Source organism: Rosa chinensis, chromosome 7, assembly GCF_002994745.2.
Source record: "Rosa chinensis cultivar Old Blush chromosome 7, RchiOBHm-V2, whole genome shotgun sequence".
In the NCBI taxonomy this organism is placed as follows: domain Eukaryota; kingdom Viridiplantae; phylum Streptophyta; class Magnoliopsida; order Rosales; family Rosaceae; genus Rosa; species Rosa chinensis.
In genome coordinates this window covers 15,603,276-15,627,030 of record NC_037094.1, presented here as the reverse complement: position 1 = coordinate 15,627,030, position 23,755 = coordinate 15,603,276, and the positions used below count along the sequence as shown (strand labels likewise).

At 37.9% G+C, this 23,755-nt stretch overlaps 2 protein-coding genes and 1 long non-coding RNA gene across 4 annotated transcripts; 1 reads left to right on the top strand and 2 right to left on the bottom strand.

Moving 5' to 3' along the window:
* Positions 1 to 8,033: 8,033 nt before the first annotated feature.
* LOC112176082 lies at positions 8,034 to 9,163 on the bottom strand. The gene is made up of 4 exons (XR_005803300.1): positions 8,727 to 9,163; positions 8,540 to 8,622; positions 8,391 to 8,460; positions 8,034 to 8,319 (listed from the first exon to the last, which is right to left on the bottom strand). It is a non-coding gene; the product is annotated as an uncharacterized LOC112176082 (long non-coding RNA).
* Positions 9,164 to 9,235: 72 nt separating this feature from the next.
* LOC112176080 (probable copper-transporting ATPase HMA5) lies at positions 9,236 to 14,014 on the top strand. 2 transcript variants are annotated; one of them, XM_024313898.2, is made up of 6 exons: positions 9,236 to 9,639; positions 10,569 to 11,963; positions 12,075 to 12,329; positions 12,548 to 12,670; positions 12,797 to 13,276; positions 13,378 to 14,014. In XM_024313898.2, the coding sequence occupies exons 1-6, from the start codon at positions 9,361 to 9,363 to the stop codon at positions 13,792 to 13,794; spliced, it is 2,949 nt and encodes a 982-aa protein (XP_024169666.1). In that variant the 5' UTR covers positions 9,236 to 9,360; the 3' UTR covers positions 13,795 to 14,014. The 2 variants fall into 2 exon arrangements, with proteins under 2 accessions (XP_024169666.1, XP_040366851.1); XM_040510917.1 differs by lacking the exon at positions 9,236 to 9,639 and adding an exon at positions 10,083 to 10,189 and having other exon boundaries at positions 13,378 to 13,794.
* Positions 14,015 to 14,937: 923 nt separating this feature from the next.
* Positions 14,938 to 21,113, bottom strand: LOC112176081 (glutamate--cysteine ligase, chloroplastic). Its single transcript, XM_024313899.2, has 16 exons — positions 20,958 to 21,113; positions 20,087 to 20,432; positions 19,782 to 19,932; positions 19,466 to 19,573; positions 19,242 to 19,334; positions 18,705 to 18,788; positions 18,497 to 18,565; positions 18,348 to 18,418; positions 18,157 to 18,225; positions 17,079 to 17,172; positions 16,872 to 16,961; positions 16,662 to 16,742; positions 16,276 to 16,368; positions 15,650 to 15,730; positions 15,500 to 15,569; positions 14,938 to 15,391 (listed from the first exon to the last, which is right to left on the bottom strand). Exons 2-16 carry the CDS (start codon positions 20,422 to 20,424, stop codon positions 15,303 to 15,305), a joined length of 1,581 nt encoding a protein of 526 aa, XP_024169667.1. The 5' UTR covers positions 20,425 to 20,432; positions 20,958 to 21,113; the 3' UTR covers positions 14,938 to 15,302.
* Between the last annotated feature and the right edge of the window lie 2,642 nt (positions 21,114 to 23,755).

The window sequence follows — 23,755 nt, the reverse complement described above, 5'->3', positions numbered from 1 at the left end:
AAAAGCTACGGAGATATATACTAATTGCAACAAAACCAACTGATTATCCATCCATGTTGATAGTGAAACACAAATCCCAAACAAGAAAGGCTAGAGATACGAAATCACAACAAAAGAAAATTGAATTATATTAAAAATCATGATCTTTCAATTTGATACGCTATTGACAAAAGACCACTTGAAATCAATCAAAATGAACGTAAAAAAGCTACTGGAATCAGTTTTAAAAGATACTAACAGAGGCATAAAAAACTACTATCACTTTGTTGAAAAGCCACCATAACACCTACAGAGCTACTGACTTGAAATTAATCAAAATAAAACCAAAAAACCTACTGACATTAATTTAAGCCCAACTTCATCAAAACAAACACCAAAACTATCACTTGGATCCAATGCACATTTGAAGAATACAAAATCAATGTCGTTCTTAAACCGAGCAACAATAGACAATCAAGTAATGGAAATCCACCAGTCTCAATTTTGAAAAGAAAAAGATGACTACATTCAAGTCCATCAAGTGCACACCAATTATCATTATTGGCCATTACTGGCATTATTTAGTATAAGAGGAAAGAATGCTCATTCGTTGCACAAGTATGAGTTGAACTCTCAAAGCAACATATTAACCACAAGAGAGAGAGAGAGATTGCAACTCCAAATCTGATCAAAAAGCACTTTCTTTTCCTCATCATCGATTGCTGGCTCGGCCTGATAATTGAACAGATGACTTTACCCTATCTCCACAGCACCTTCGCCAGCTCCACCTGTGATTCACCACAAATCCCAATTAAAACCAGTATAAAAACCTAATTTCATCTCCAATTTCATACCCCACCTGTAATTTCCCAATATCGTCCTATTGCTATGGCCAATTTCATTTTTAAAATTATCACAAGGGTACTTGCTGACAGGCTTTCTCCTATTGCTTCTCGAATTATTTTGCCGAATCAATTTGCTTTTCTTAAGGGTCGTCAAATTTCTGATTGTATCCTTCTCACTTCAGAATGTGTCAACCTTTTGGATACTCCTTGTGTTGATGGCAATATTGCCATTAAGTTCGATGTTGCTAAGGCTTTCGACACACTTAATTGGGGTTTTCTTCTGAGAGTGCTCACTGCTTTTGGTTTTCATGATACTTTTGTTCAATGGCTGAGTTCCATTCTTGCTTCTGCCAAGCTATCTATTCTCTTTAATGGTTCACCGGTGGGTTTCTTCAATTGTAGTAGAGGGGTTCGCCAAGGTGACCCGCTTTCTCCCCTTTTATTTTGTTTAGCTGAGGAAGTTCTTAGCAGAGGTATCACAAAGCTTGTCTCCTCTGGTAGGTTGAAGCCTATTTCTTCTCCTCGAGGCATGAAAGCTCCGAGTCATGTTCTTTTCGCTGATGACGTCATGATTTTCTGCAAAGGAAACAAGGAGGGTCTCACATATTTGTTAGACCTTGTTGATGATTATGGAGCAAATTCCGGGCAGTTAGTAAACAAAGGAAAATCTCATGTTTTTCTTGGAAAATCTGCTCAGCCGCGACGCACTTTGATTTCCAAATGGTTGGATGTAACTATTGGTGTGCTGCCTTTCACTTATTTAGGCGTTCCCATTTTCTCTGGTCGCCCGAAGCGCTCTCACTTTCAAGGGCTTGCTGATAAAGTTAAAAGTCGTTTCTCCCAATGGCGTGGAACCTCTCTTTCTATGGCCGGTCATTTAACTCTGGTAAATTCAGTGATTAATAGCATGCTTTCTCATAGTTTCTTTGTTTATGCTTGGCCTAAAACGGTGTTGTCAGACCTGCGGAGATGGGTGAGAAATTTTCTCTGGTCAGGTAATGTGCTTACTGGTGGGTTTTCTACTGTTGTTTGGAACAAGTGTTGTGCTCCCAAGAATGAGGGTGGGTTGGGCCTCAAAAACTTTCCAGTTCTTAATCAATCTTTTCTTCTTAAAAAGTTCTGGGATCTTTTAACATCCTCTTCTCTAGCTGCGAATTTTTTTCGCCATCGGTTTCTTGACAAGTTTGGGCAACCATGTAATTATTATAAGCGTTCCTCTATTTGGGCTGGGCTTCGTCCTTTATACATTGATATTAGGAGAGGTTCTCAATGGGTTGTCGGCTCCGGTTCTAAAATTGATTTCTGGCATCATGATTGGTTAGGCTCTCCCATTGTTGAGAATTAAATATTTCCCCTGCAGTAGCTAAGACACTTCAGTCTGTGTTATCTTCATTCATTCATAATGGTAGTTGGGTATGTCCAGTGGAGCTACAGGCTGTTTGTGCACCTATTTGGAAGGATGTTGTTGAGGTTACCCTCCCACGCAAGGCTGGTTTGGAAGACAGGTTGGTTTGGAAAGCGGCAAAGGATGGGAACTTAACGGTTGCTTTAGCTTATGATTTAAAGCGCACTCATTTTTCTCATGTTTCTTGGGCTTGATTTGTTTGGCATTCAAGTTTTCGCCCTAGGAACTCTTTCATCTTATGGAAATTTTTGCATGGACGTTTGCTTACTGATGATATCTTACAACGTCGGGGTTTCCATTTATCATCAATCTGTTCTCTTTGCCGTCTGGGTAATGAAACCTCGCATCATCTCTTTTTTGATTGCTCATTCGCTGCTGCCTTTTGGGGGAATTTATTGGACTTATTTCAGGTGCCCACTCCTTTCGCTGATATCTATTCTTTTTTTTTCCTTATCCAATTCGCCATGGTTTTGGTTCCCAATTGAGTATTTTATGGTGGGGTATGATTGGAGCTGGTTTTTATGCTATTTGGCATGCAAGAAACGCTATTCGTTTTTAGGATTCCATGCTGTCGGTGAGGACATTACATAATTCTATTCGGCTTCAGCTTTTTGAGATTGACTCCCTAAGTAAGGGAACTATGAGGAATTCAGTTGTTGAGCTCTGCATTCTGCATCGGATTGGTATTCTTGGAAGACCCCCTAAAGCTCCAAAGATTATAGAGGTTATGTTGCATGCTCCTTCTATTTTGCAAGTTAAGGTTAACACTGATGGAGTAGCTAGAGGCACTCTAGGTCCAGCAGGTTTCGGGGGCATTTTTCGTGATCATTTGGGTCGAGTGCTTGGTTGTTTTGCGGGGGCCCTTGGGGTGGCCTATGCTTTGGAGGCTGAGCTTCAGGCAGTGATTCATGCTATTCATATTGCGTCTCAGAAAGGTTGGCATTCCCTATGGATTGAAAGTGACTCGGCTTTGGTAATTCATTTTCTGTCTTCTCTTCAGAGTGATGTACCATGGCGATACTCTACAAATTGGTTCAATTGTCGGGTTATGCTAGCATCTATGTCCGTGAAGGTTTCTCATATCTATCACGAAGGCAATCAGGTAGCAGATTCTTTAGCTACTTTTGGGGCAACTCAGGTTGGTGTTCATTGGTGGGACTCTTGTCCTCCTTGTGCACTTGCGGCAGATTCCCGTGATTTGGCAAGCCTTCCTAATTTCAGGTTTGCATAGTAGATGTTGGTTGCTGCTCTTGGGTTGTTCTTTTGGGGGTCCTTATTAGTACTCAAGTTTTTACCTTCTTTACTGGTAGGAAGGTTTGTTATTTTTAATGTTGGAATTTCGGTCCAGTTGTATTGTTTCTTGTTATTGGGAGAGGTTTTGGTTTATGTCCCCCTCTTCCATCTTGTACTTTGTTTTTTTTTTTTAATATTCTAATAAAATAAAATAGAGGGACGGGGGGTGGGTTCCCGGGTGTAGTGGTCCCCTCTCTATTATAGGGAGGGTAGGCGCCTTGCTCAATGACCCTAACGAGGGGCTAATATCGCCTAATCCTCTATTTTAATATTAAAAAAAATTAAAAAAAGATGTACAAGCCGACTTACAAATGTTTTACTGTGGAATTCTCAAAAGATGATATATGTAGTACGTTCCTCGATCTCTTCTTCTTATTCTTTCTCTTAAACTTTGCTTTCTTATTTGTGAATATATATGAAGTTTGGGAACAGAACAATATGCAGGCCAAATTTATGATTCCGATCGCGTATTACTTAGTAAATAATTTTGCGCAAAAATTCTGGCAATATTTGCATCTTGATAATGACTAGAAATAGATACGACATATCGTAATGGGTATATAGGTTGGATCTTGTACAATCAGTAAGTGCCTTATATAGGTGAAAAGTTTACCTATGTTCTCATGTATGATATCTTGCGGAGGATCTAAACAAAGAAAAAGAAAAAAAAAAATTACATAGTAGCACATGACCAAAGATGTAAACACAGAAAACCTACTTGCAAAAAGATTTATACAAATAAGGACATGAACCCAGGCCCAATAGCCAAATGAATCAAGCCTAATTCCCAAATTTAATGGCAAATGACTAAAATACTCGAGTTTCATCATAATTTATGGCACTGCCACTGTCCAATACCCAAACCCAAGTTTCATCAATTTCCAAACTCACCGTATCAGTGAAGGCTCCATCCGGGTCATCAATAGCTACAAATTGCCCAACTTTCATGCCCACAAACAACGATTCATCAAGCTACAAAATCCCAATTAAAGATTGAAACTTTAACCCAAAAAATGAAATGGGCTACTGTAAAAACATGTAAAGTATCAAAATTGAAAGACAAACCTTGAGGTAGTGTTGAAGGACGGTTTTGGTGAGATGGGTAGGGTAAATCGGGTAAGAAAAGTGGGAGGAGAACCCAGTGGAGTGGTATTTGTGGGCGTGAGTTAAGAAATGGTGCCTCTTTCTCTTTGAAGAATGACTCCATGTATCAACTGAAAAGGGGAGCCGTTTGGGCATTTCGATCGACATGTTTGGCTCTCTTGCTCTATAGAATGAATCTGGGTAAGAAATGAAATTTGGGTTTGAGAGAGAAAGTTGAGTGTATGTGTCTTGAGTTGGGGCTGTTGGTTTCTTCTGTGCCTAAGGGAGAGTGAGATAGATAGGGTTTCTATGGAAGAGAAAAGTTTTCAAAAGGTTAAATTTGTCGGGAAAGAGAAATAGCTTTAAAATTTGGCATATATCCCTTCACGTTGTGCCCAAAAAAAAAAAGCTACGAAAAAATCCAAAGCGAATTTATCTCCTTTGACAAGACGACAGATATATGTTGTCTAAACACAAAAAAATAAAAAAAACAACTACGACAGGAATCGAAATCAATTTATTTCCTTTGACGAGATGACAGATAACTGTTGTCTGAAAACAAACTTAATTTTCAAAACTAACTTTGTATGGTATGTTGCTATATTCAGACGACAGTTTTTACATTGTCTGTCGTTAAAATATATCAGACGACAGAAACCAACTTATCTGTCGTCTGATCTCTGTCGTCTGATAAGGTTATTGGCATATTGGCTCACCCAAACCGATGAAATAAAAATAAAGAAGTCATCTTATCTGTACGCTGCAAGTCCTGAACATCAAATCATGAGATTCATGTCCAAACGAGTCAACTTTTGGCATGTAATTTCTAATAATCTCATATCTTCCCTGAGCATGAAAAGCATTCGATCGTCAGTATTTGAGTTTTCCTAATGCGGTTTTAAAGAGGATTAAACAATACATTGGGCATAATAGGTATGTCTTGAATGCTCCATTTCGGCTGACCTCTAATTTCAAGAAATGCAATTCCCATTTTCTCTGCAACTGCTTTAACCTAGTCAGAACATATATATATATATATATATATATATATATATGTATGTATATCTTATATAATTAAGTTAATTCTCAAATGAATGGTTAAATTTTTGAACTACTATATTTGTCCTCACATAATATAGATATTAATAAATAAATTATTTCTATATGAGTATAAGATAGTCAATTGACTATGTCATATTTCAAAAATTTACAATACTTCCCATTAAAAAATGAGAAACTTCCTCAATATAGGGAAAGATTGTTAAAAAATAAAAATAAAAATAAATGTCAATTTCCGCACATGTTAAAGGGCTAGTATATATTTATGCATGAAGGGTGACCCTAATTTGCATCTGAATTCCAAAACCACTGATATATATATATATATATATATATATATATATATATATATATAGCTAGTTTAACTGACCTGACAGAGTTGTGAATTGACTTCAAGAGGTGCACCACTAATAAGCTCAAACTGACCTCCAGGTTCAAGTGATATATACTCTGCTTACTCTGCTGTCCAAAAAATGAATAAATGATATATAGTCATATATATGAGGATCAAGTAATGAGATTTAGAAATGGATCATTTAATTTGACATAGAATTTGAAAATAGAATATACCATCCAAATATACCTAAAGGAAGTTAGACATATAATATAACGAACACATAATGAAAATGCAATCCCAAAGAACACAAGTAATTATACCTTTTTGAGTCCAATAATGTTATCACCTTCCATGATTTTCTCCCACTTAAATCTCTCAGCAATACCATTTAGGAGATCAGCTTTTGTTGATATTGCATGGGACGTAAACTTTTTAAATTGAAGCCAAGCCTCTCATGTTCCATGCCAATTCTGATTGAAATATTGGGTGCATGGTCTTATATATTACTTAGTTAGTTAGTTTATAAGCATTTATGATAAGTTAATCCATATACGTATGTAAATACAGCAAGATTACTCGTGGGAAATGTGTTTACCAATTTATCTAAAGTTAGTAACTTTTTTTTTTTTTTCCGGAGGTCTTAGTTGCTGAGGCACATGAAATCGATCAGATGGAAGAAAAGGAACGGATAGGAGACCGTGAAACACAAGTATTCAAGTCGGAATTCGAAAAACTAGTACACTGTTGTCATTGTTAGAGCATATATCCTGGTCAAAGTTGGCAGAAATTTTAGTTTTTCTGATGAACATCCGTAGATTTTTCCAATTTAGTTGATTTCTTTTGCGAGAATTGAAGGTTTAAACTTGGATACCAAAAATCATATTCAACTGGGCAATCTTTGTCTATTCTCATCATCAAAAGAGGAGAAAGGCCTCGTGGCATCTGCCATAGAAAGCAAAGGCATCTATCAAAACCTTAGCTTAATTAATTAATCTGTGGGGCATTATAAGTGGGCAAAATTATGGGGTACAACACTCATCAGCATTGATAAAAGTAATATTCCACATGACAAAAAAAACCACCGAATTAAACTCTATGGCCATTCAAGAGAGGCCCACTATCATGAACTGATGTATTTAGAGCATATACCGTCTTTGATTATAGTCTAGAATAGTCTATACTGATGTATATATAGCAAGCTTTAGAATTCATTTTGATCATCAACGTCTCTTTTTCTTTAAAGAGAAATGTATCAGTATCAAACTTTTTTTTGGCCAAAGGGAAATGGAACATTCTTGACAAAAGCAAACCTTCTCTCATCACATTTTCATATCATTTTAATCCATTCCCAAACATCCTTTATACATTTTGCATGATTTAAGCTTTTCTACTGAAGGCCTAACAGATCGATATACCATCAACCATGTGATATAACAGATAATAATTAGCTACAGAAGCACAAACAAACGTGGAAGAAAAGAACGATAAGATTAAGCAAACAACTCGAAGAATCAACTGGACTGCAGCAAAGTGAACATTTATTCAACTCGGCAGTGTATTATTTACCACAACAACATATATACCATTAGGTTGGTCAAATGACTCCAACTCAAAACCAGTTTCAATTATTTTTAACCTTCCATGACATGACCTGGAACAATGATCTGATTATATCCATTGTAAATTAGATGGGACGCCTCCTGCCTAAGATTTACATGACATAAATTATTCTTGTGGGAAGGTCTACCTCTAATCTCAAACGGCCGGGAAGCAGCTAAAAATAGAAACAACTAGGATTACACCTGAAAAGTTGAAAGGTTTTACACACCAGGATCGAACGGCCGGGATGAAGATTTAATTAATTCAAGCTTAAGTGATATGCCACATCAGATGCATATTTACTCTTTGCTTACTCAGAACTACATTGTTAAAAATCCTTCTGGAATTTTCACACAGCTCAACAAGGGCAAATCAGAAAAATTATATATATAGAAGGGCTTTCCACAACATACCATTAGGCTGAACAAATCAATTCAACCAAGAAGCTTGAACTTATTTTAACCTTTCCTTACATAACCTGGGTACTGAAAACTGAAAGATCATTTGCCTAAAATCCAATGCCTGAATATATCATAAACAAACCGACAGCAGCTACATATAGATTACACCAGAAATTTTGCGATGGTCACACACAAAAGTGACCCTGCTGAAGTGCCCAACTTCAGTTCATGAGTATAGTAGCTCTTCAAAAACTGGGTCTATCTGTTGTTTCCACTTCCCATTATACAACTCCAATAGCTTCTCAGCTGGTGTTACACCTGCCATGCATATATGGACGAGTCAATATCCCCGGAAAAGAAAAAATTTGAAAGGCCATGCATGTCATTACCTATTCTCACAATCTCCACCGCTTCATTTAAGAACCCTGATTCCTTAAAGCCTCTTCTTTCCAGGCCATCCTGTACAAGAACAGATGATCCATGAGCTCCCATCGCATGCACACACATGCATACTATTTCAGTAGTAAGAGAAATTTACCCCTATGCAAACTTTACTACATCTTCGGCAACTTGCTTGAGTAATCCATCACGAAATGGTGTCTTTAGACCCGTTTTCGGAACCTGCAAGACAAAAAAATTCACACTTAGATGTGCAAAATTAGTAAATTAATCAATCCCAATTGTATTTGCAGGATGACACATTTTTGTAAATAGGTGTTTATCACCTTATCTCTCAGCATCTGTCTTTCTTCAGGAGTCCAATCAGCTATCATGTCTAACACATTCTGCAGGGAAACCTCATCATACAGTAAACCCACCTGAAATTTTAAAGCAAAAACAATCAGTACCTATGTTGCTAGAGTTTGATAGTTTATCATGAGCAACTCGAGTTCAGTAGTTTTGATTCAAAATGATATGTTTATTTGTTTCATGTTTGTATCTGTATCAGAAAAAAAAAGTTGAAAGCGCGCAAGTGAAATTCATAAGAGATGAGCTTATTACCCAAAATGCGGTGCGAATACGCGGTACGCTAGTTATCTAGTTACGCGGTAGGTTTCTGAATTTTATGCACTTTACATTTATAATCAAACCCTCAAATTATTTTGAAGAATTGATCAAGTCATTAACCAATTAAAGAAAGTTTTAAATGCAAAGAAATAATGAAATGAATTTGTGCACGTCAACAACAATAATAGAAAGAATTTAATGACCAATGTATGAAAGAGAGGCAGATAATGCCTTTAAATTTGAATTAAATCGATTAAACTTCTGCATGTTCAATGAATCTAGTCACGAAGAAGAAATCAATCTTCTTCAATAACACCAGACGATAAATCTTAGGTAAACAATCGATTCAATATGAGATCGTTAAAGATGGCGGACCGCGGTGGCAGCGATTTGTCGCCGCGGCCTCACTACCCCTCCATGCCAAAGATTCCGAAGGGTGTGGTGACGGAAGAGACCACTATGGTGGTGGGCACCGAGTCCAAGGCCGTGTTCTCAGTCATCGGCATGACCTGCTCCGCCTGCGCGGGATCGGTAGAGAAGGCTGTGAAGAGGCTACCCGGGATTCGCGAGGCGGTGGTCGACGTGCTCAACAACCGTGCCCAAGTCATGTTCTTCCCCAATTTCGTTAACGTAAAGTCCATTACTTTACTCTTTCTTCGCCGTGAGAATCATCGTTTTGTTGGATCACTTGGATGATGATGTCAAACTAAAATTCGATTTTATAACTAAAAAAAAAAAATTATATATATATGTATGTGTGGTACGAAATCATCTTCTAGCCAATCATCCGTCAATCACGCAATTGTGGTACGAAATAGAAAGCTACTTCCCATCAAACAAATAAGAGCCAATTCCTCATCCAGAAGCCGCTTTCTCCAATCAAACTCGAGATAATACCATGATCTAAGTTATTACTAGCACTTGAGAGACAGTAAAAACCCAACATTGCCTAAGGAGGTCAAGCTCTCGGACTGCACTAAGTAATGAATGAGGGTGTCAATGCACCCTCCCTGCTGCTCTTGTGTTTATGTCTAAGATGACATTTTCCTGAGGTTTTGATTTAGAGTTTAGGATTTAGATTAGAAAGATAGTAGAAGCCTACAAACAACATCGTCATAGACACAAGTCCAAGATACGAAATCAAAAAGATTAGTGGAGGCTCCGAACATATACAGATGAGGTTGCAACTGTATGAAAACAACTTTCTGTATGCCTCCAACAGTGTGGCTACAAACTGATTTCTACTAAGCATGAAGAGTAGTGGCTTCTATGGTTTTCTGTGTTTCATTTTTCATACTAGATAATACCAGGTGTTTAATTCAAGAGTGTTGAACCAGCAGGAGACATCTGTAGTTGAGCAAGTTTTGTGTAGAGACATTTCATACAAGATTTTAGATTCTTGGCTGTCACTGTATATGAACTTCAAAATAGTTTTGGAGTTGTTATCAGGCTTCTATTCTCTAGTTTCATTTTTCATCGTTGTTCCCATTAGTTTTATGTAGAAGTTTATTTTTTCATACTTAATTAGCCTTATTTAGCTGTTGTTTTACACCTTTTAGGCAGAGACTATCCGTGAGACTATTGAAGATGTTGGATTTCAAGCAACATTGATTGCTGATGAGGGAAACGAGAAGCCCACGTTGGTGTGCAGAATAAGGATCAAAGGAATGACTTGCACTTCTTGCTCTTCCACTGTTGAATCAGCTTTGCAGGCAGTTCATGGTGTACAAAAAGCCCAAGTTGCCTTAGCAACTGAAGAAGCAGATGTCCACTATGATCCAAAGATAGTGAGCTGCAATCAGCTGATGGTAGCCATTGAAGACACTGGATTCGAAGCCATACTTATTAATTCAGGTGAAGACATGAGCAAGATAGATCTTAAAGTTGACGGTGTAAGGACCAATCATTCAATGAGAATACTTGAACAGTCTCTTCAAGCACTCCCTGGGGTGCAAGGTGTAGACATACATCATGATGACAGAAAAATTTCCCTGTCTTACAAGCCAGATATGACAGGGCCCCGAAATTTCATCAATGTGATTGAAACAACTGGATCCAGGCGTTTCAGGGCAAAAATTTATCCAGGCGGTGGAGCAGGAAGAGAAAATCATAGGAAGGAGGAAATTCAGCAGTACTACAGAGTCTTTCTCTGGAGTTTGATTTTCACCATTCCAGTATTTTTAACCTCCATGGTCTTCATGTACATCCCTGGACTTAAGCCTGGCTTAGACAAGAAAGTAGTAAATATGCTCAGCATTGGGGAGCTTGTAAGGTGGATTCTGTCTACTCCGGTGCAGTTCATCATAGGCCGGAGGTTCTATACTGGGGCATACAAGTCATTGCGCCATGGTTCTGCTAATATGGATGTGTTAATTGCCTTGGGAACAAATGCAGCATATTTCTATTCAGTCTACTCCGTACTGAGAGCTGCCACCTCCCCACATTTTAAGGGTACAGATTTCTTTGAGACTAGTGCAATGCTAATCTCATTCATTCTCTTAGGGAAGTACCTAGAGGTGTTAGCTAAGGGGAAGACATCTGATGCTATTGCCAAACTGATGGATTTGGCACCTGAAACAGCCACTTTGTTGACTCTAGACGAAGAAGGAAACATTTTAGGTGAAGAAGAAATTGATGGTCGGTTGATACAAAAGAACGATGTCATCAAAATTATTCCAGGGGCGAAGGTAGCTTCGGATGGTTATGTGATATGGGGACAAAGCCATGTAAATGAGAGTATGATAACAGGAGAAGCGCGTCCAGTGGCAAAAAGGAAGGGTGATACAGTCATTGGAGGTACTGTAAATGAAAATGGTGTGTTGCATATCAAGGCAACACGGGTTGGATCAGAAAGTTCCCTCGCGCAGATTGTACGGCTTGTTGAGTCAGCTCAGATGGCAAAAGCTCCTGTTCAGAAGTTTGCTGACCGCATTTCTAAATTCTTTGTGCCACTGGTATATTTTAGAAACTTATAATGCAATTTCATTGTTCCTGTATGTTTTCTGTTTGGTTTACTTGAAGATATTGTAGGATTTTCCTTTTTAAAAAGTGGTTATAATTTTCAGGTGATCATGCTTTCATTCTCTACCTGGCTTTCATGGTTTTTGGCTGGAAAATTCCATGGCTACCCAAAATCTTGGATACCGAAGTCCATGGATAGCTTTCAGCTTGCTCTCCAGTTTGGGATCTCTGTCATGGTTATTGCATGCCCTTGTGCTCTAGGCCTAGCAACTCCTACTGCTGTCATGGTTGGTACTGGAGTCGGTGCATCCCAAGGTGTACTGATCAAAGGAGGTCAAGCATTAGAAAGTGCACATAAGGTTAGAGAGCTTCATCTTTTTTGCATTTTCACCCATTATGAAGTTGCATCGACAAAAAAAAATGTTAAAAAAAGGTCTGAAGAATTGTATATATTCGTTTTAAGTTATAACTGCTGCTGTATATTTTTATTTGGTTCACCAAGTTGTGGACCTTGATGACCATGCCCACCCTGAAAATTTGGGTTTGCTTCCTATGAATGTGATTATTGATGTTGTAGGTGGACTGCATTGTGTTCGACAAGACAGGGACTCTTACAATTGGGAAGCCACTGGTTGTTAACACACGACTCCTGAAAAATATGGTGCTTCAAGAATTCTATGAACTTGTTGCTGCAGCAGAGGTAGGCTTTTAACCTGTGTAAGCAATTGCTATATCTGCTTTATTAGATGGACTGAAATGTTTTTCAGAATCAAAATCAACATTTGAGCATGTATGTTAACAATTCTTTATAACGCATACATTTCAGGTTAACAGTGAACACCCCTTGGCCAAGGCCATTGTTGAGTATGCCAAAAAATTCAGAGAAGATGAAGAGAATCCAGCCGGGCCAGAAGCGCATGACTTTGCCTCCATTACTGGTCACGGGGTGAAGGCTATTGTTCGGGGCAGGGAAATAATTGTGGGGAACAAGAGCTTGATGGTGGACCAGAACATTGCAGTTCCACTCGATGCAGAAGACTACCTAGCAGAAGCTGAAGGGCTGGCTCAAACTGGAATTCTAGTAGCCATAGATGGAGAAGTGGCCGGAGTTCTAGCAGTATCTGATCCACTGAAACCAGGTGCTCAAGAAGTAATTACCATACTCAAGTCAATGAATGTTAGAAGCATAATGGTGACAGGTGACAATTGGGGAACTGCAAATTCTATTGCCAATGAAGTTGGTATTGATACTGTTATAGCCGAATCGAAACCTGACCAGAAAGCAGATAAAGTGAAGGAATTGCAGGTACATACAATGACTTTATTACGTGAGGAAGTTCTTGAGTTCATTCATGTTTATGTTAGTTATGCTAACAGGTTATTAAACTTCAAATATCTTATTCATAGGCTTCAGGCTACACTGTGGCGACGGTGGGAGATGGCATCAATGACTCACCAGCACTTGTGGCGGCAGATGTAGGAATGGCAATTGGTGCTGGCACTGACATTGCAATTGAGGCAGCAGACATTGTGCTAATGAAGAGCAACTTGGAGGATGTGATAACTGCCATTGATCTTTCAAGGAAAACCTTCACCCGTATTCGTTTGAACTACATTTGGGCTTTGGGATATAATGTGCTTGGGATCCCAATAGCTGCAGGAGTTCTCTTCCCATCCACTGGATTTCGCTTACCCCCTTGGATTGCTGGAGCTGCAATGGCTGCTTCTTCTGTCAGTGTTGTTTGCTGTTCATTGTTGTTGAAGAACTATAAGAGACCCAAGGAGCTGAATAACCTTGAGGTGCGTGGAATAGTGATCGAGTGATCAATAATAGGCTTTTGGATCTTGCGTTTGTATGTATCTAGGAAGTTCTTAGGTAGTGTTTTGGCCGATGAAGCAAGTATATGTGCAGTAATATAACTATAGACTGTTTGGTTTAATTTACTTTTGTGTACGTGTGTTGTATGAATGTAGTTTTCACTAGAAAACACTGGAGTCACGGGGATTCATAATCAAAATATCGAGTGGGCTAAACTTATATGTATATTCATAATCAAAACGTTGAGGAAGACAGGAAGAAGAAAAGTTTTGGAAGGAAAAAGAGAGACTTAGGCAAGATGGCCTACAAGATCTTCTTATGTCAGCGGCATTGTATAGCTACTACTGCATCTTCTGTGATAGGACTTGTAGCAACTATCGCACTCTTTCGTCCTTGTTTCTGTGCTGCAACATTGTCTGTATGCAAAATCTGTATGTTCCTAGCAGTGGTAGAATAAAATGCAGAGGAAGAGAAGCCAATGCTTCTGCAGTAGTATGATGAACTTGTTTGGGAAATGAGTGCCATTGCTTGTACACTGCAACAACTTTGATATTTCTCGACAAGAAAAATGGTGATCGTCGAGGACTATATATAATTATATATACATTGTTTCCCAGTTCAACTAGTTATGTAACAACTTTCACTATAGCCAGTATAGTAATGCTGCAAAAATGATTGAAAGACAAATAAAATATATTCCCACGAGTGACATGCGAGGATTAAACCGAATAATATTAAGCACAAATGCACAATTCACAAATAAATGGGAATTGAGGCGGAAGAAGGCAACATATAAATAAATGGGCAAAAATGAAAGTTTATTGTGAAATTTAGAAGTAGAGATCTAGATGAATAGAATCACTCTTAGCTATATCAAAACCTCAGTGTAATCTGTGGGGCATTATAAGTCGGCAAAATTATGGGGCACGCCACTCATCAGCATTGATTAAAGTGGATATCAATATGAAACATTTTTTTTGGCCAAAGGATGAAAGGAATGTTGAACTGTCTTTCTTTTGCATGATTTAAGCTCTTCTACTTGAGGCCTAACAGATATACCATCAAGCATGTGATATAACAGATATAATTAGCTACAGAAGCACAAACAAGCATGGAAGAAAAGAACGATAAGATTAAGCAAAGAACTCTTCGAACAACTGTAAGAGGAAATCAGCATAAATGTGTGGGCTGCAGCAAGTGAACTTCTGTTCAACTCGGCAGCGTATTATTACCACAACAACATACCATTAGGTTGTACAAATGACTCCCAACTCAAAAAAGTTGCAATTATTTTTAACCTTCCATGACATAACCTGGAACAATGATCTGCTTATATCCAGTGTAAATTAGATGAGAAGCCTCATGCCTAAGATTTACATGACATAAATTATTCTTGCGGGAAGGTATACCTCTAATCGCAAACTGAAAGCAGCTAAAGATAGAAACAACTAGGATTACACCTGAAAACATTGAAAGGTTTCACACACAAAATGACCCCACTGGAGTTTCCACCTCAGTATAGTAGCTCTTCAAAAACAGGGTCTATCTGTTGTTCCCACTTCCCATTGTACAACTCCAATAATCTCTCAGCTGGTGTTACACCTGCCAAATAATTTACATTTCGATATAAACACCATATATTCTGAAAATAGAAAGACATAAACATAAAATGTGCAAATGAAAAGAAAAGAGCAACTCCTAATTACTTACCAGTTCTAACCACCTCTGCCACCTCATTCAAGAAGCCAGATTCCTTAAAGCCTCTTCTTTCAAGTCCATCCTGGAGACGAACATATGGATACTATGAGCTAAAAATGCACAGAAACAGATTAAGAGCAACAAAGAGATCCCCTACTTTACCTTTGCCAACTTTACAACATCTTGAGCAACATGCTTGAGCAATCCATCCCTAAATGGTGTCTTTAGACCAGTTATTGGAACCTATAAGAATAATCTTACAATTAGATTTTCACAAGTATCAAAATAATCCTTAGTTGGAAAGTCATGAAAGAATAATGATTTGAAGGAACGTAAATAAATTTATGAACCTACAAATTAGCCTTGATTGAGTAGATGAAAAGAGAAATATAGAAAGTTCGCAGATTATGCCAGAAACTCCTAGAAACTCTTCCAAAGAAAAAGAATATATCGCTTTAGCTGGACTTAGGCCAGAATGGCCAGGCTGTCTCATTGCCTGTCTGCCAATCTTGTGATCTCAGTCCCGATAAATCTTCTCTGAGTCTCCACACCAAAAGGTATAGCATCAAACGAGTGCCAAAATTTTGCCACATTTTTTTTTCTTATTTTGAATATGTCATTAATTACTCTGCTGGTCTCAACTTCCTCAAGCAAAAGTAATTTCTTACTATAGAGCTCAGAGGATACAAATTTAAAATCATGCATGCAAAGACATAAAACAATGAACTTTATAATTTCTCTTTTATTGAATAAAACAAATGGTATTGCCAGGCAGGATTTAGTATCACCTTATTTCTTAGCATCTGTCTTTCTTCAGGGGTCCAATCAGCAGTAATGTCCAACACATTTTGAAGGGAAACCTCATCGTACAGTATACCTACCTGACATTTGAATGAAAATCATAATCAGCTGATGTTGCTGAATTTTAGTAGATAATGGCATAACCTGCAGAGACTGGATAGCTAGCAATCAGATATGATTTTGGCCTTTCACAACAAACATATGACATGCAAAAGGCTTAAAGGACAGATACAAAATGTTAAACATATGTTCCAACTTTATCGGAGGACGGAGTTAAGAAAAAGGTGAAACAACTCCACATGTAAGCTTGTGGCATACATATAGATAAGAACAAATACAGGAGCAGTGCATAAAGAGTCAAAATGCTTATTACCCAAAATGCTGGCAAAGCACATAATCTCCTCCAAGGCCCTCCATCAGCTCCCCTCATCTCCAAGTATCTCTTCAGCCTGACCTAAATGAAAAAAAAAAAAAAAAAAAAAGAAGCATAATTAGGCAATAGCATAAAATATAAAATGAAAAATGGAAATACAAATATAAAAATAAACCATGTACTAAAATTTGACTGTTGATTGTGGTAAACCTCAGGAAATATCGTTGTCAAATGATTCTCCCAATCGTTCAGGGTTGGCAATTCACCAGGAATGCAACGAAGCTTCCCAGCCAAAAAGTCCTGCATGAAGACAACCATACTATGTCCTTAATAAACCTGTCAGCGGCATCAGTCTAACCATTAATGCAAGTACAGAAAACGTGTCAAATTACAAGGCTGTAAAGGATAGATAGAAACCCGGAAGGTCATGCCAGTACAGTCAATATACTTTTTATTCCGATAGACAAAGTACATGGGAACATCAAGAGCATAATCAACATACTGCTCAAATCTGCATAACAAAATCAACAAACAGAGGGCATATAAGACCAACTAAAATTCATTAAAAACTAACATACACCTATCAATGGAAGAAGGATCACAGAAAAACTTCCACTTTTAATAAAATTAGAATTACTCAAGCATTATACCATCAAATGGGAACAAAGGAAATAAACACAAAAGAAGTTATATAAAATAAATAAATAATATAAACTAACAAAAGGAAGAGAGAAAAAAAAAAAAAAGAAGGCATTTGTACCACTGGAAACTCAATTTTAAATTGGAAATTTTGAGACCTAGTAATCTACTCATATCAATTAGAGGGAGGCTCATTCTGTTTCAGAGTTTAGGTTCTATCATTTGGGAGGATGAATGAACACAGCTAGCTGAACGACAATAATTTGATTTAAGATTTTCCTTATAGTGAATTAGATTATCATGTTAATGTTCCACAACAATCAAAAGAGAGTAAATATTGCTGGCCGCGAACCTTCAAAACTTGAACAGATGCCAGCAGTAAAGAAACAAGGGAACAAGCTTTTGCATACCTTTTTGAACCTAATCACTCCAACATTATCCAAAACCATTTTCTACATAGGATTGATTAAAGAACAAGCTTCCATTTTAGCAACTAAATAGACCAATTCTAGCAAATTCAACCTAAGAGATATAACAGATCCAGAATAACAAGCTTCCCAGCAAATGTTTGGTTGGCTGCCAATTGATTATTAAGGGAGCATGTTTTAAATCAGGTTATGACCTGTTTGGTTAAGATTCATAATAGTCTGCTAATGAGTAAATGTGTAACTACATTACGCATATAAGGAGAGCGAGGATGTCTTATATAATACACACTGGCTAGTCTCTTCTCAAACTGATATTACCTAGCATCAAATAATTGTAACTGTTTAAAATACTTGGATTCTGAAATAAAAACTTCCAGTCACAGAAAAAACCAAAAAACTTCTTTCATAAGTACAGACTAGGATCTTACCCAAAGGAGTCATCAAAAACAAAAGGAAGCATCCCAGTGCGATTGTTGTCAGTATCGGTCCAAATTTGACTGTTACCAAGGATGAAGTATCAACACAGATGCCATGAATTGACCGAAAATAAATAAATATAGATGCTACAGGAAAGAAAAATAGTGGAAATACATGAGACAAATCATAGAACTATAGAGACCTTCTCATGCTTAGAAAACCATTTGGCTTTCCTTCGGTAAAAGGTGAATTTGCAAATAGAGCTGTTGCAATCTGTTTCAATTATTGAAAGGTTAGATACTGGATAAATGACAAATCTACAGAAAAAACAACGGGATCACTGTTTCTCACAGGCTGCAAAGCAAGACCAGCACGAAATTTCCTTATCATGTCTGCTTCAGAGCTGAAGTCCAGATTCACCTAGAAGTGAAGGAATGTCAGCATGAGCTTCAAGGATCCGACTCCTCAGTCAACCAATGGAATATCGCATTACTAAAAATAGCCAACCGTAAGAAGAATTCCAATAAATAGCTGATTGGATTAGTAGCAATTATCCTACCTGTACAGTGCATGTCCTGAACATCATATCAAGTCCAAGCGTGCCAACTTTGGGCATGTAATTTTTCATAATCTCATACCTTCCCTGAGCCAAAAAACACTTGATCAGTATGACAGCAAACCAAATATCAAATAATATGAAAAGAAAAATCATTAAAAGCTAACAAGAGCAAATTGGGCATCAATAGAAACTGCAGCATCAAATTTGAAGAGGAGCATTTTAACCGTAGCATCAGTTATAAGAGTTACAACAGAAGGTTACATGCTTTGGTGTTCTTTTACTTCAATCTTAATCTAATAAGATACTATTTAAATAAGTATCCACATTAAAAGAAACTTCACTTTCTAATGGCCTGTAAAAAATTTAAAAAAAAATAAAAATAAAAAAGAGAGAAATGTGCCTGATATGCCTCTACATAACAGAAAGAACTGATACAATCCGAAGAAGCATGTTTTGGCAGGTGCCATCTCAATTCCTTATCTCACCAAATGATGCATTTCTGCATCTCAATATGGTTGAAAGAGGATTAACAAATACCTTGGGCATTATAGGTATGTCCTTCAGTCCCCATTTAGGCTGAAAACCAATGCCAAGAAATCCAATTCCCATTTCCTCTGTAACTGCTTTGACCTAATAAGAAGAAAAAAAAATAACATACGAACAGATTAACTCGCAAAAAAGACCTTCATTGGCCAACAAGACTTTACTTAAAAGCATTTATGCATGGAGTGGCTAGCATGTGAACCAGTTATTTCACTGACCTGATAGAGGTGTGAATTGACTTCAGCACAAGTTTGATGCAGGGTTTCAAGAGGTGCGCCACTAAGCTCAAATTGGCCACCAGGCTCAAGTGATATACTTTGCTTACCCTGGACATAATTGCAAGTTTAATATAAAAATCAGGAAATGACAAGGGGTCTGAAAATTAATTTAAAATGGACCCATATGAGGATGCAGATGTTAAAAAGATCACTTTCATATACAATTTGAAAATCTTAGCATCGAAATGACAGAGAACTAAAGGAAGTTAGACATGTAATGAATATAATGTCTCCAAAGTAAATAAGAAGAAATTACCTGTTTGAGTCCAATAATGTAGTCACCTTCCATAACTTTTTCCCAATCAAATCTCTCGGCAATCCCATTAAGCAACTCAGATATTTGTTCATATTTCACTGGACGTAAAGATTTGAGCTCAAAACCAAACTTCTCGTGTTCAGTGCCAATTCTGAGGATGGAGAATGATAAGACTTATAATTATGATTTTATCCAACAAACTGGGTCACATAGAGGACCAAGGTACTCAAGTTTCAAACCAAGTAGAAATGACGTTGCAGTAAATATAACCCACTTTGATACATGTAAAGTAAGATAATACATACCTCCATGCTTCCTTAGGCTTGCATCCAGAGGCAAGATACGCTACAAGATCCTCTTTCGTCAGCGGTTCCGTAGCAATTACAGCATCTTCTGTGGGAGGACTGGCTGCAACTACCACACTATGGCTTCGTTTCTGTCCTACTCCAGCATTGTCCGTATGTAAAATCTGTGTCTTCCTAGCAGAATTACACAATAACGAAGAGAAGCCAATGCAGTTGTCCTTCAATTTGGACGCCTCTATATTGCTTGCCCTACTAAACACCACATTTTGTCCAGTTTTATTCTGAAACATCTCGTTACGTATGCAGTATGACGAGCCTGTCTGTGTAATGAGTGCCATGGCGGCCCCTGGAAAAGCAAAACAGAATTCCTTTTCATCAACTACACTGAACAGAAATTCATATCAACCATCTTTACTCGAACCATCACAACGACTCAAAAACCTTCTATGCTCCCAGTTAAAACCTATCTAAAGTGATACACTTTACAACTGTAAAACCTCACCACTCCAAAAAAAAAAAAATCCAACTGAACTTGCAACTCTTAGATTAAATCCCAACAACTACATTTCACCCAGAATAAAAGTGCACAACTTTAATAAAGTATCACAGAACCCACGAAAGCAATGCCATACCAATATTAAAGGTGACAGTGAATTATCATATAGCAAAAAATTAAACAACTTGGGATGAAATGCGAATAGAAAAACCATTCAGAGCCCAAAATAGTGTGCATCAAACTATCATACTATAAATTCAAGACTCTAAAGATCAAAGCTTTGGTTTTACAGTGGGGACAGTATGAAAGTGAATCTAATATATGAAACAATTGGATGAGATAAAACCAGAATCGGATTGGATTGGATTGGATTACCTGGTACGGCGACGCAAGTGAAATCTAGGACAAGGTACAAGGTGGTTACTAGGGTTATTGGTTATCTCAGTGAAACAGAGACTCCGGCAAAACAAAGGAAGAGACTTTGGTGGGTGTTGCTGTTGCTGATGGAACACCAAGTGCACAAGTTTAGTTCAGCGACGAGGAGGGTTAAATAGTGGGGGGCACATAGCGTTCCTGTGGTCCATTTGTCTTTATATCCGCCACGTCAGCACGCCATAGATTATTCTCTCAGTTTTGTGTTTTTGTTTTTCTTCTTCTTGTTGCTTACCTCATATGGATGGTCACTCTCTCTGTCTCTCATATCGACTCAAACCCAAGAAAATAAATACCAAGATTTGATTAGGATCGGCAATTATGGATCAAGATTATTGTTTTCCATGTATATTCAGTGTATTTCATTCAAGGCTGTTGGATTAGGATCATTCACAGTTAAGGTATTACACACACTGAAAATATACGTTTCACACACTGAAAATATACGTTTCCGAAACATTACAGTTATGTCAATTTGAGTTTCAAGAATATCGTAATTCCAACAAATAACATTCATTTCATAAACTAAACTAAAACTACACACGTTCTTTTGATCGATAAGAACTTTGTTTAAAAAAATTTGTTGTTGATATCATATTTGAAGCACAATTAGTTATTTCCTATTTAATGCTGTGAATAGTACATATTCTAATGTATTTTTCTCAAATATTTGTGTATTTTTTTTATTTTAAAAATGAACTCGTGAAAATTCTCGTATATTAAAAAATTGTGCACAATATTTTATGTCTTTTGTCTTAGTATTTCACATATAATTGAACCAAAAAATAATATAAATTATTATTTAAAAACTAATTAATTAATTAATTGAAATTACTTTCCCAAAACTCCTCAATGAACTATTAGATGAAATGATTTCACCGGTAACTCCCTATAATACTTTCTTAAGACCTAGCCGTCTTTGCTAGGGTTTCTCGATGCAAGTTCTCATCGATAAAATTTGCAAAACTTCATCTCTTCCCATTTGATTCTTTGTCGATGGCTGGGGTTGTGAATGATTAGGTGGAGACCCTGAGTCAGACGGACTCGTCTTTGGTGGCTCTCGGGGATGCAGGGGCTGTGGCGTTCCAGGACAACCATTGGTACATGGTTGGCCGACTGCTAGTGCCGAAGGCAAGGCTTCTAGGGTTTAAGGGTACAATCTCTATAATTTGGCATATCAGATCAGGTCTTACCATTCAAGATGCAGGTGAGCGCTTCGTGTTTCAATTTGAGAATGAGGTTGTGCGTAATCGGATTTTGCATGGGGATCATTGGTTCTATTGTAACACGATACTTGTGGTGGGAGAATATGACGGGTTTGATCCGCCAGAGACGGTGGCTTTGAATTTGATGGAGACTTGGGTAGCGGTGAGGGGTCTTCCTCTTGCTCTGAGGAATAAGACATCGCTCACTATGGTGAGTATAACTCTAGGGCAAGTGGTTTGAATGGATTTGACTGCCCTGAAAAGAAAAGAAGAAGAGCAGCAGATCAAGATAGTTTGTGATGTTCGTCGGAGGATTTGTACCTGGAAAGTCATTGAATTTTCTCCGGTGGTGAAGCCGGAATTAACATTCATCTATGAGAAGGTCAAGGGATATTGTCGTGACTATGATTTATTTGTTCATGATGCGATGGGTTGTGATAAAACTTTGATCAAAGAAAAGGAAGAGATTCTGGCACGATCATCAGTGGCGGCTATAGCCAGTTTGTCTTTGACCTCGAGGAAGGATGTAGTGCCCTCTGTGATGGAGACGGAGTTGGGCACGGGGAGTACTGCTCTCGTTTGTTTGGAGGTTGGTTCGGGCTCATTGGATCATGGTGATGGGGCATTGAGCGGTGGAGTTGACCGCAGAGCAACAGGGACCAATTCTTATTGTTTGAGCTCCATGATCCTGGGAAGCCATGTTAGGATGAATCCAGTCTTGGAGAACTTGTCTTCTATAGGGGGAGTGAGTCCCCGAGTTCCTATTTTCCTCACCCAGCAAAATGTTGCTTCGACATCGTTGGTTTTGAGTCCAATTACGTCTGAGGTCAGCAAGAATGAGCGGGTGGAGTTTTCTTCCATGCCGGTGATGCCAAATGGGAGGAAACGAAAAGCTCTAGCAATGCTGAATAGGTTTGGGAAGAAGTTCCTAGCTTTGCCTGTTTCAACGTTGGAAGTTGGAAAGAATACCTCCTTGATTGTGCAGCATAAGAATGGGAATTTACTGGTCTCACCTAAAAAAAAAAGCTTGGGCGTCCAAAGGGAAGCAATAATAAGGTTAAGGCTAAAGAGGAACAGGAGGAGAAGAAGATCCGCAAGTATAAGAGGAGGGGAAAAGCTTTGAATTTTGAGTCAAATTTGGAAGACTCAACAAATGAGGATGTTAATGTGCATGGAACAATGCAAGTAGGGGAGGGTGAGCCTGAGTCCCCGGTTGCAAAGGTCGAGATAGAAGGTGAGGAATCACTTTCTAAGCGTGATTTCATTTAATTTTGTTTTTCGGGTCGCAAAAACCAGTGTCTTAGTTGTTACCTTTTATGTTTGCTTCGAGGTTTCTGGTTTTTGTCATAATAATGGTGTGTGAACTTCCTAAAAGATGGGTGTACTAGGGACTAGATGAGACGTTATTTGTCTAGAATAGGGCTTATTATGGTTCTAAGGAACGATTGCTTTCTGTTGATCCCATAGGGGTGTTTCGTTCTTGTACTGTTTGCTGAATTTAATGAAAGGGCTAACCTATTTTCATAAAAAAAAACT

What these genes read in the sequence shown, in the direction of transcription:
- LOC112176080 (XM_024313898.2), top strand. Translation starts at nt 9,361, where the DNA reads ATGAGATCGTTAAAGATGGCGGACCGCGGTGGCAGCGATTTGTCGCCG. An exon ending in AACTTGTTGCTGCAGCAGAG is followed by an intron (nt 12,671 to 12,796) that starts GTAGGCTTTTAA and finishes CATACATTTCAG; the next exon opens with GTTAACAGTGAACACCCCTT. An exon ending in ATAAAGTGAAGGAATTGCAG is followed by an intron (nt 13,277 to 13,377) that starts GTACATACAATG and finishes TCTTATTCATAG; the next exon opens with GCTTCAGGCTACACTGTGGC.
- LOC112176081 (XM_024313899.2), bottom strand. Translation starts at nt 20,424, where the DNA reads ATGGCACTCATTACACAGACAGGCTCGTCATACTGCATACGTAACGAG. An exon ending in TGACAACGATATTTCCTGAG is followed by an intron (nt 16,743 to 16,871) that starts GTTTACCACAAT and finishes TTTTTCATTTAG; the next exon opens with GTCAGGCTGAAGAGATACTT. An exon ending in GGCAGAGGTGGTTAGAACTG is followed by an intron (nt 15,392 to 15,499) that starts GTAAGTAATTAG and finishes ATTATTTGGCAG; the next exon opens with GTGTAACACCAGCTGAGAGA.